Raw genomic sequence first — 12009 nt, 5'->3', positions numbered from 1 at the left:
CGAGCGGCGCGGGACGGCCCCCGGCAGCCAATCCCGTCGCGCCTGGCTTTCCCCATTCAAAGTCGGCGGGCGTAGCGACCAATGGCGGAGCGGTCCCGCCCCCGCCGGCGCTGACGGGCGTGGGCGGCGGCCAATGGGGTGCGGCGGGGCCTGGCCGGGGCGGCGGCGGCTCGGCGGCGCTGCGAGGTGGCGATGGCGGAACGGGGCGGCGGCGGCGGCGCGGGGACTGGAGGCGGCGAAGGGGAGGCGGCGGCGGAGCGGTTCGGCGGCGAGCTCAGGTACCGCGCGGCGCCGGGCCGCGACCGAGCGCTAAGGCCAAAACCGGCCCCTGCGGCCTCACCGCGGCGAGGCCCGGCGCGGCCTGCGGCGGCTGAGGGAGGCCGGGCCGCGGGCTCCGCTCCCCTTCCGCCCCGTGTGCCGCCTTTTGTCCGCGCCGCGCGGGGCCGCCGGGCCGGGCCCTCGGGGGCGGATGGGGAGTGAGGGTGCGGAGCGGGACGCGGCCCCTCCTTCCGGGCCCGGCGCTGCTGTGCCGCGGGGCAGTGCCGCTCTGCTGCTGCTGCTCCGCGCTCCCGTCGCGCGGTCCCGGAGCGGGCCCGGCATTGCGCTCTGGGAGCGGCGCTCGGCGCTGCCCGGGCAGGCGTTCCCTGCACGTGTGTGTGTTTGTGTTTGTGTGTGTTTGTGTTTGTGTGTGTGTGTGTTTGTGTGTGTGTGTGTTTGTGTGTGTGTGTGTTTGTGTGTGTGTTTGTGTGTGTGTTTGTGTGTGTGTTTGTGTGTGTGTGTGTGTGTGTGTGTGTTCGGGCCCCGGGCCTTGCGGAGCTCCAGGGTGGTGGTTTCTATGCGTAGAAGTTAATAAGTGACGTCCTTTGAGTTTGCGAAGGGAAGAACCTACCGAGGCTGTTAGTGTAGTTTTTTTATTTCATACACGCATATAATTACGGTTTGGCAATTTTTCCTCATCCAATTGAGTTTTGTTAGTTTGTTGTTGTTGTTGTTCTTTCTTTTTTTAACAAGCACTGATTTCCTGCAGCTCAGCAGTGAGCGATACCCGGTTCAGTTTCTCTCGCCCTCCCGCAGGATGGCCCAGCAGCAGGCGCTGCGGTTCCGCGGCCCGGCGCCGCCCCCGAACGCGGTGATGCGTGGCCCCCCTCCGCTGATGCGGCCCCCGCCGCCCTTCGGGATGATGCGGGGCCCCCCGCCGCCGCCGCGACCCCCCTTCGGGCGCCCTCCCTTCGACCCCAACATGCCTCCGATGCCGCCTCCAGGAGGGATCCCTCCGCCGATGGGACCCCCACACCTGCAGGTATGTACGGGCAGCACTTTGTGTGTGGGAACAGGAAGATGAGAGCATTGAGGTGGGTGAGGAAAGCAGCTGGGATGGCACACAGCTTCTGTGTGGTGTTATGGAACTCAAGATGATGTGTTGCAGTATGAAGAGCCCCGTGTTCAACTCCTTACAGCAATTCTGTGTTAATGGTTTATGCAGGGTGAGTTCACCACCAGCATTAACCAAATCCGAACTGCATTTTAGTGCCTCGCAGCCATGCAGAATGCAGCAGTTAGATTTGCATAGTCCTTTGCGCTTGGAAAAACACACACCTGAAGTTTGTATTGGCCTTCTGGGGTGTTCTGGTGTGCTGTGATTGCTTACTGAGCAATGGGGAATGAACATAGAGGAGCAGAAGGGCAGAAGGGACTGCAGTGCAGTGAGCTGAATTCTACCTGAGTTCCAGCATGAATCATAGCAGCAATTGCTGTGGAAGTTTGCTGTTAGTTCTGATTGACAAGTGACTGATCAGATAGGCAAGCAGTAATTCTGATAAGCAGATTTGTAATTGGTAATTGAGTATGTTTTGTTTCAGTGCTGTATTCAAAGGGTTACATCAGTGGTGATGCACCAGAAATTGTCAGTGGACAAACACTGAGCAAACATCTGAAAGAACCTGAGAGTTGACACAGGGTCTGACCAAATCAGCAGCACGTAGCAATGCTACTGATGTCTGAGGGAGAAATTCTTTACCTCGCAGTACATTTGGTGCTTGTTGTGGTTTTTGTTCTTCGTTAACTTTGAGTGTTCCTGGCATCTGCAGGATTAGTCTCAGCATATTGTGAGCCTGTTGGTTCTATAAGCTGAGGTTGGTTTGTTAAAGCTCTCAAGATGGGCAGTTAACCTTAGCATAGTTGTAATGAGCGGTGATGCTTTAATAAATGCAAGTCTATTTTGAACATGGTATGACATTATTACTATTATTTGCCTTCAGAGACCACCATTTATGCCTCCTCCCATGGGCAGCATGCCACCACCTCCTGGAATGATGTTCCCTCCAGGAATGCCACCTGTCAGTGCCCCTGGGACACCAGCAATGCCCCCAGCTGAGGAGATATGGGTAGAAAACAAAACTCCGGATGGCAAGGTGAGATGGTCACCAGAGGCAGCAGAGTAATGGGTGTTTGCTGCTATGTTACCCTGTACAGTCCTACATGTGCGCGCTCAAAGATTGCGTGGTAAAATCCTGTATAATTCTATTGATTCTCTTATTAAAATTACTTAATTGTTCTTAGAGCAGGAGTAGCTACAGCACTGATAAACTCTCCCCTTTCAGATAAGCACCTGTTTGATAGTGACATCCTTAACTCTTAGGTCTATTTCTACAACGCACGGACGCGTGAGTCAGCATGGACTAAGCCAGATGGGGTGAAAGTCATCCAGCAGTCAGAGCTGACACCAATGCTGGCAGCTCAGGCCCAGGTCGGTGCCTCCACACCAACAACCAGCAGTGCCGCGGCAGCTGCATCGCCGTCAACCTCCTCGAGCACTCAGTCTTCCACAACCTCTACCACAACCACGGCCACGTCGGTTTCACAGACAAATTCCAGTGAGTACCTGAGGGCTCCTCAGCTTTGCAATGTTGGGGTGCTGCTATGGGGAACTGCTGCAGCAAAAGCTTAGTATCCAGAAGGAAGCAATTTCCACATCGAGTGTGCAATATTTAATCCATAAGAACATTGCATGGGGTTTGTTTATTTATGTATTTATTTCTGATTTGGAAGAGTTGAAGTAGTGCTGTGCTGGGGTAGATAAATCTCTCAGTCAGCGTGAAACTCTTTTTCTTTAGGTCTTTGTGTGTTTGCTTTTTTCCCCCCTACTGTTATCACATCACATCAAAGCTATTATGCATCCATTTCCTTTTGATTGATTTTAAAACTATCTCGCAAAAAAAAATGATTTGAGGTAGGAATTACGACTGTACCAATTTCCTCTGATTCCGGAACTGCATTTGTTGCTTTAAGAGGAAATCTTTCAGCGCTGTTTCTGGGCTACATGGAATTGGTTGACTGCAGAATAGAGCTCCTTCTGATGTCTTATTTTTATCACTAGTAGCTTCCTGGCTGAGCATCCCAAGTTCCCATTTGCTGGAGTAGCACAAAAGCGGAAAAAGAAAGTCCTTAGCCCATTGTTATTCACAGATGACCTTTGAAAATTACTGCTGATTACATGGTTTAAGTCTTTGATTTTAAGGATTTTCTTACTGAGAAACCCCAAGAGTTTAGGGGTCTTCATTTATGCAACATGGACGTAATGAATGTTTATATGTAGCAACTGCATCAAACAATAGTTTATAATATACATATACGCTCACAAATGCCTCTAGTGCAGAACACTGATGCAGATCCTTATCTTAGGTACTCAAATCTATCTGCATGAATATATCACCAGCAAGCAATTGAGTAAAATCACCGGGTGTGGACAAAGCAAGGCATGCTAATTAACAAATGCTTTGGTTAGTGTTATGCCTGTGTGCAGGGTACTGAAAGCACAGCATCTCTGCTGCTCTGGAAGCCTGTTGTTTGATAGCCCTTATTGTTGTAACTGTGCTGGCAGAAACATGTACAGAAGGCCAGGCAAAAGCATCTGCAGAAGGTGAGTAATTGCTGAGCTGTCTGAACTGCAGCTGTAGCACACAGATGTGTTCTACTGAAATATTTGACCTTTATGCTGTTGCAGGAGGAACAAGTCAAACTTAATTTTTTTAACCCTAACTTCTGGTATCTTTGTTTGGAAGGAAGTTTGGAAGTTTGGGTAATCCCCAGGGTATGCTTTGTTAGTCCTGAAAGGAGGTCATTGAAGGAGCGAAATATTTGCTTTGCTCAAAACTTTTTAGAGCTTTACTATGAAAGATAAAGCTGTGATCAGCTGCTTTGTTGAAATAGGTTGGGTGTGTCATCACCTGAGGCTGAGAAACTGGAAGCAGGCAGAAGGTGAATGTTAGGTGCTGGCATAGGTCTCTGAGAACTGCGCCTAGTTTTGACGTCACTCTTCATGTACCTCCTCTGAAGCAAATTGTCTTAATACAAAATGCTAAAACTGTTCTGCTTCTGCTTGTTCTACCTGCTAAGCTTTGTCTTTGCTTTCAAGAACTATGACTGTTGGTGTCTGTGCCCAGGTGAAAACATTTTATCAGTTGAAATAATTTTACAACTTTCAGGCTTGGCCTGTAGAAGTCTGGGGCTTCTGGTAAGCTCAATCCTTGTCTGGTACTGATTTGGTGAGGGCCTTAAAACAAGACACCTGCTCACTTTTGTCTCTGTTTCCCTAAATTTTAGGCTAAGAACTCTCTCTAGTCCTGAAGCACTTAAGGACAACAGACCAAAAACCTTTTTCTAAGCAGCTTAATACCGATAGCAGATTGGGAGTGATTCTGATTGTAGTTAAATAAAGAAGGCATCCAGGGTGCCCGTATATTGTGTGCTTATGAGTTGGGGATTTTGATTTTTTTTAATTAACAAAATTTTGAACAGTTCCTCCTCTCCCAAACCTCAGAGTATGAATTTCGAGGCTGGTCAATGACTTTGAGCCATCAGTTCTCTAGTTTCCGTTTTGCCAGTGCTTTGTCATGTAGCCCTGTTCCTGGTTCCGTGCTGATTTCAGTCATGCTACAGGGATTGCTGAATTGAATGCTGGTATTGTATTTTTCCACTGGGAGGCACCGAAAACCAAGAAAGTTCTTGCAGCTTCAGAACAAAAAGTACTTTCCTTTTCCATGCTTAATTACACATTCCTTAATTGACATTTTTCCATTCTTGGATCACAAATTCATGAGCATAGTTTTAAATGGACCATTGTCATGCACGTGCTGGTTTATTATGCTCACTAAAATAGGATGTTTGTTAATTCAATACAAGAATAAGCTTTTTCCATGTGAAACTTTCTGTAATGTTCTCTTTCTGTTCTTCCGAACAGGGATGCAGAGTAGAATTTAATGTATTTATTGAATGAACTCTGATTTGTCCTTTGCTGTACTCTTGCCACCACTATGCAGACTTGTTAGGAGTAATGAATGGTACAAAGTAAAATCTGAAATGGACTTCCTTTGTGAATATTTAGTGTTACTGAGAAGACAAACGCTGTTTTCTGTGCAAGAGTGTCTTCCTGTTGATTCTAAGCATACCTGCTTATGTAACATCTGCTGGGAAACAGAGCAGCCAGTTTGTTTGCAGTGAATATATTGTAGTTTCCGAGATACAAGGTGTTCTTTTTGTTTGTTTGTTTGTTTTTTATCAGCACCTACTACACAAGACCAGACCCCAAGTTCGGGTGTTTCAGTTGCCACACCATCAGTCAGTGTTTCAACCTCTGCTCCTTCTGCTACACCTGTGCAGACTGTACCCCAGCCAGTCCCACAGACATTGCCTCCTGCAGTTCCTCATGCAGTACCTCAACCAACTGCAGCAATTCCTGCTTTTCCACCAGTAATGGTACCTCCGTTTCGTGTCCCCCTTCCTGGCATGCCTATTCCACTTCCAGGTAAATTGGCAAACTGTAATTGTCTTGTCCGCTACATGTCCATGTTGTCAATTTGTTTGCACTCATGTGTCCACTGTGTATAGAACTTGCCTGAATCCTCTCACATAGAGTATTTCTGAAAGAATTCAGGGATAGCAGACAGACTTTTTAATTAACAGTGAACATTAAATTTTTGACTGCTATTTCTTTAATGTCCATATCAGAAGATAGGTGCATTTAAACATGTAAACTTCTTGGTTTTTAGATTACTGGAAATACCAGGAAGTGTTTAGTGCAGTTCTTGTCTTATGGCATGTATCTACCTCATCGTCCTATTTAAAAGTGAGATTCTGGACAGAATCTGTAAGTGACTGAGAATATGGTAGGAGTGTATTCTACTAATTACAGTATCACTTTAATTTTTTGCCGCTTGTTTAAATACTTATTAGGAAATGGATTATACTCCTCTACACCCCCAGAAATAGATTAAAGTAATTTGTAAGCAGGAAAAGTTACCATTCAGGTGTATTGCCCTTGATGATGTCAGGTGTTTTTAGCTCTCTTCTTTGCAGCTGTCAAATGTGATACTGAAAATTAAAGCAAAATGTGGAGTTTTAAACTGGGGGCAATTTAAATGAAGGCATTCAAGATGATAGATTCAGTTGTAAAGTCTACTGTGAAGAAGTCTTAGGTGGAAGCTCTCTGGTGTCTAGATAAACCAGACCTTATCAGGTTTTGATCAAATAGATACTGGAATAGATATTTTAGGCTGGCAAAACTTTAGACTTGACTTGCTGTCTGTAATTATTGAAGGGGTCCTGATAGGTTCTTAATTACTTGAATAATTCAGTTTGTTCCTGTTGAGTTCCTGTTCTAGTTCAAAAGTGATCACCTTTTATTTTTCCCCTGATGTGCAATAGCTTGAACTATACACTGATGGGTTTCTTTTGCAAGGAAAGGTTTTAGGTTGTGGTTTTGTTGGATGTGAATTAGTTTCTACTTATAAGGAAGGACTCTGAGCTGCCTTCTTGTGCTTTTGTACAGACAGAGCAAGCTGCCTTTTCTCTGTGCCTTCAGTACATGGGTGTAGTACATAGGAAAGGTGCTCTTAACCTCCCAGTGAATGGATTGGATGAGATGTAAATCTCTAGGACATTTTCCACACCTTTTATCAAAAGATAGAAATGTCAAGGCAGCTAAAATGGGTATTAGTTTTGCTAATTAGAAATATGTGGAATAAAAAGTATTTGTTTGAGGAACAAGAAAAGAAGACCGACTTATAGTTGCTCCTTTTAAAAGGAGTATTCTTTGTCAAACAGTGAGGTAAAGCTGTTTTCATCTGTGCTGTGCTTAGAAAGGCAGTCACAGTGTAGCACTGATTGTTCTAGCATAGGTAGAAATATTATTTTGAACATAGTATCCAAGGCTGAATGAAAAACAGATAAAGGATACTTGGAGAATGCTGATGTCAGGGTATGGAGAGCTTTAGAGAACAGCAGAAGTGGCCTCAGAAGCGGTCAGCCAGCTGTTCTTAGCAGCAGTTCTTGACGTTGTCTGCCAGGGATCAGCAAAGCATGAAGGGTTTGTGCATGTTAGGGGAATTTAATCAGCTACTCGAGTGTGAACTCTGCTAACATGGGGTTGGTTAAAGCAGTGGAGATGAGTGCCAGTGGAACTGGATGGGGCTGTGTGCTTGATTTGTTTGTTGTTTTTTTTTGTTTGTTTTGTTTTGTTTTTGTTTTGTTTTGTTTGGCTTGTCAAAGAAATTGAGTATTGCAGAAGGAAAGACAGAGAAAGAGCATCAGTCTTTTCCTTCTTAAACTCGTGCTTGAAAATGAGATTCTTCCAAAGCTTTCCTAGTACTGGTTTTGGTGAGATGAGCATTCTGGGTTGAACTCATTACACATGGGAGGATACCTTAGCAGCAAAGAGTGTATTTCCCACTGATGAGTCTAAGTTGCTAGTTTGCCTGATCACAGAATAAAAACAGCTTAATCCTTTCAGTCAGCTCTAGCTCGATAGTAGTAGTTTATAATCTTTAAACTACTTTACAATAAAAAGAAAGTGAAAAGGAGCTAAGATGACTCCAAGGCGGTATAAGGTGAATTCCAAAAGCCTTGCAAAGTTGTAATGTGCAGATTTTTGGGACATTCAGCACCTTACACAACATTAGCTGGATTGTTCTCAAGTTGTAGAGACAGAGCTGATGAATGCCATTGCCCTGTGAGTTCAAAATGACTCTGCTGCTGTGAAATGGAGCAATGGAGGAGTAGATTAGTGATGTCTCATCTCAGATCTTAAAAAGTAAGTCTGCTTTCTCTTAATTCGTCTGTCAAAAGGGACCTGTACGTTGGAGGTTGGCAGAGGAAACAGCTCGGGTATGTGCGCAGTCTGCTCTGCCTGCAGGATCTCGGATATAGTGATCCCGCAGACGGCACTGTTTGTACTGACCCCGTGTAAGACATGCTGTAACTTTCCTAACAAAACGAATTTTCTCCTTCATTTTGAAGTACATAACATGATTCCTCCTAAATTCAGACAAATACTTCATTCAGTGCTGTTTGAGTCAATGGTTTTGTGTCTCAGTTCATACTTTTTTATAAAACTTGGTTTGGATTCTCTCATGGAAGTAATTAGTAAAGAACACTGCAATTCTATCTTCTCACAAATATTTTTGAAATAAATTGGCAATATTTTTAATATGCTTTTGGTACTAGATCTCTACTGAAGAAAAATTGCAGTTATATTGTTATAAACCCAGGGGTTTAATTTCACTTTATACTGGAAGTTTTCCAACTTTGCGTGGGGGCACTGATACAGGTTAGGGGAGGAAGTTTCTGAAGCTTTTCAGTTTCCAAGTGTCAAAACCTGACTAATGCAGAGAGAACTTCTGCAATTTCCTTCCATACCCAAAAATGAAGGGTTTGGGAAACGCACTCTTCTTCTCCCTATCTAATTTCCTACTGAATTTTCCATTTAATTGCGGAGGATTGGATGCTTCCCCTTTGTGGCTGTGCCATTTCTTAGGAGCAGTACGTGGTGCTGCCTTTTGAGGGCTGATGTTGTTTTTAGAGTATTTTCAGCTCTCAGCTTTCTAGGAAATGAAAAATGAAGACCGTGTTTGCTGCCTCTGCAGTAGCGCAGTGCCGTGTATCTCTGCGGTTTCATTGCTTTTATTACTGTACTCCATCCTTCCAGCTGCAGCCTTCCCCCACCCCAAGTCTCCTTGGCTGCTCCCGTGCTGAGTGTGGCTCTCACCCCACAGCTCCCCACTGTGCTCGTTGGGCTGACTGTCCTGCTGCCCTTCCCTCCTCTTTCCAGGCACAGCAACGGAGTGCAGACAGCACTGATAGCTTCACTTTGCTGCTGGAATGGCTCTGTCTGAGCAAATGCTGTCCAGGGAGATCATATCCTTTAGCAGAGTCTGCTCCTGTGGTACTGCCCCTGCATGCAGGGCTCTGTTCCCCCTGGATGAACTTAAACCCCTGAGTCGTCATTCAGATGTATGCTTATTTTTTTTCCTAAGCAGCATCCCAGTAATTGCTAAACAGATGGTTTAACGGAGGTAGAAACTGTTGCTACAGATTAATTTTAAATTGGATCTGACATAAAATATCAGTGCAAAGAAAGTTTGTTCTCTTGCCGGGAGGCTCTTATTGCCTGCTGAACATGGCATCCCAAATTGTGGCAGGAAATCTTAGCACCCAGACTCCCAGTGGTAGCTGACGTACCATGGCAGCTTTCCAACATGCTTGCTTATCCGTTTTGCAGGTGTAGCAATGATGCAAATAGTCAGCTGCCCGTATGTAAAGACAGTCGCTACCACCAAGACCGGTAATTTTCAAACCCATCTTAGTTCGTTTTGTCTGTAAGTTGGCATGGTAGTGAATGTTGTGGTTTATATTTTATTTATTTATTTGCTTCCCCAGTTGATTGAAAATATTTACACACTTTATTTTCAAAACCAGTATAAATGCAAATATCATGTTTGGTCAGGAAGTAGCTTTCCCAATTAACTGTTAGCGTCAGCTAATTTTGTACATCAAATCCAGTACAGCGTTCTGTAACCATTGAGTTCTGTGATAACTGTCACCCTTTCCATGCCCATACTTCTTAGTTGGTAGTTTCCTGTGTGTGGATTTTTGTTTTCCCCCCACATGTGCAGTGACATGGTTGTGCTGGCGTGTTGGTGTGCCTGTATGTGTGTCGTAATATAAAACTCACCATTTGTCAAAGTGTGCATTTAAGACAAGCCATTTGCTGAAATGAGTTCATGGCAACGTGTAATAAGTGCCTTTTCCCTTATTTACAAAGAAACGATTTTCACATAAATGTTAAAGTTCAGAACGATGATCTTGTGGTGCTAGTTGTATGCAGTTTGCTTTTCTAGAAGTTGTCCCTCAAAACATGCTCAGCAAATCCATTTTGTTTGATCGAGCAGAGAAATAGTAATGTAGCATTTTGGCTTTTTTATTTTGCATATTTGCTTGTCATTTTGCTTTAGGATGTGAATAAGATGGTTTTTGCCATTCTTTTCTATTGAACAGAACCATCATGAGCTCTGTCATAGTTTCATTCTTTTTGCTTTTTATCCAAGGCTCTGAATTGATGCTAACTTTTAAGTTAGGATTTAAGACTTAGCAGAGTTCTGCTCTGTAATGTATCCTGCGGCTCACAGTCAGCCAGCACTGTTTTTTTTTTCACAGCAGCTTTAGGAATATCCTAAAATGGCAGAACTGTTCCACAGATTAAATCGCTGTAGAGAAATAATAAAAAGCTTACTTTAAAATTGCACCTCATTTTGATGTATTAAAGCAAACGTCTAAAGCCCAGCTGTCCTTGTGCTGTGCAGAATCAAATATTAATTAAAATGAACTTGTATTTATGTACCTTTCCTGGTAATATGGGCATTAGTGTTCGTTAATACATAGGAAGAAAACTTGATAACAATGCACCGCTTTCCAATTCAATGTAGAATAACCTTTTAGATGTGGGATGATGAGTTGTAAAGTCAGTCAGTAACGTGCTAGGTTTGGGATCTTCGGTATTTCTTTGTCACTTACTGTTTTGTTTCCTTTTCTTTTCTCTCCTGTCTGTTTTGTTTGCTCCTGCTTCCTGTAGGTGTCTTGCCAGGAATGGCACCTCCCATCGTACCAATGATCCATCCTCAGGTCGCTATTGCTGCTTCACCCGCCACGCTGGCTGGAGCAACAGCAGTCTCTGAGTGGACAGAGTACAAAACAGCAGATGGAAAGACGTACTATTACAACAACAGGACTTTGGAGTCGACGTGGGAAAAACCCCAAGAACTGAAAGAAAAAGGTACCGTTTTGTTGTGTGTTTTTAAATATGACTGTGTAAGAGAGGCAAAATTGCTTAGACTCCTGCTGGTTGTGTTTGAAATGGGAACAAGAATTTTTCTAATCCCTCATCTGTTTTAAGCGTATCTTTACATCTTGATTGTATGGATCCATTTAAGTTGCTTATGAGTCTGAAAGTGACAGTTTCAGACGCACCTTTTCACTCCTGTAGGATGTAAGTACTGTTTAGACTTGCAAATTTGAGAAAATCTCAATTACAGAAAGATAGAAAATGGGGGAAAACATCATTTATTTTAAAGACTGTAAAGCAGGAGAAATGGAAGTCGTTAAAATTCTAAGGCTATGTGAAAGGCTGTTTGTGAACAGTTTGAAATACAAAGAGAAAAAGGAAATTGCCTTCTGTCCACTAATTCAGAAGTTGTGCTCTGGTTGTGTTCTATGACTTGCATTTGTTCTAATCCACTTTGTATCTGTGGGTGTTATTCCTTTGGAGGAAAATACTTGTATCAGAAAGAAGGAAGAAAGAGGAAAAATCTCATGGCTCTTGTTCAGCGTATAAAGCCTTTTTTGGGGAAGAAAATCCAGTTGGACCAGAAAGTCTTTTTATTGTCCGATGGTTCATTCAGTAACAAGAAGTCACTGTTTAGACAGATGTCAAGCATTTGTACAGTTATTTAAGTAACTGATATCCATCTTTCTAATAATTCAACTAGTGCTAGCCCATGGCACTCAGTGCAGCATCTGCCCTTTTCTTCAACACCTCCAGGTACAGTGACTCCATTGCTTCCCTGGGCAGCCTGTTCCCATACTTCAGCGTCCTTTCTGAGGAGAATTTTTTCTTAATATCTGACCTGAATCTCTGGTGAAATGGGAGGCCATCACCTTCATCCTGTTGCTGTTAGCTGG

General features: G+C 43.9%; 1 protein-coding gene across 8 annotated transcripts in view; it reads left to right on the top strand.

The window, feature by feature from the left end:
* Positions 1-178: 178 nt before the first annotated feature.
* The window catches only part of TCERG1 (transcription elongation regulator 1), a 29422-nt gene continuing 17591 nt past the window's right edge, over positions 179-12009 (top strand). For 4 of the 8 annotated variants that reach the window (XR_014935567.1, XR_014935568.1, XM_015875484.3 and 1 more), the window contains exons 1-7: positions 179-278; positions 1075-1300; positions 2259-2411; positions 2639-2873; positions 5561-5803; positions 9554-9616; positions 10904-11104. Coding sequence is in view for 5 of the 8 variants with exons in the window: in XM_015875484.3 (XP_015730970.2) it covers positions 193-278; positions 1075-1300; positions 2259-2411; positions 2639-2873; positions 5561-5803; positions 9554-9616; positions 10904-11104 (1207 nt within the window). In the remaining 3 variants the exon portion in view is untranslated. Of the gene's footprint in view, positions 279-1074; positions 1301-2258; positions 2412-2638; positions 2874-5560; positions 5804-9553; positions 9617-10903; positions 11105-12009 lie in introns of those variants that run through there. The other 4 variants (XM_085519073.1, XM_015875485.3, XM_015875486.3 and 1 more) reach the window with 3 other exon arrangements.

The sequence above is a fragment of the Coturnix japonica genome, chromosome 18 (genome assembly GCF_054131305.1).
Source record: "Coturnix japonica strain WE chromosome 18, WE-NBRP24, whole genome shotgun sequence".
Lineage (NCBI taxonomy): Eukaryota > Metazoa > Chordata > Aves > Galliformes > Phasianidae > Coturnix > Coturnix japonica.
The sequence above is the reverse complement of the archived record's forward strand: the minus strand, read 5'-3'. Positions and strand labels throughout refer to the sequence as shown.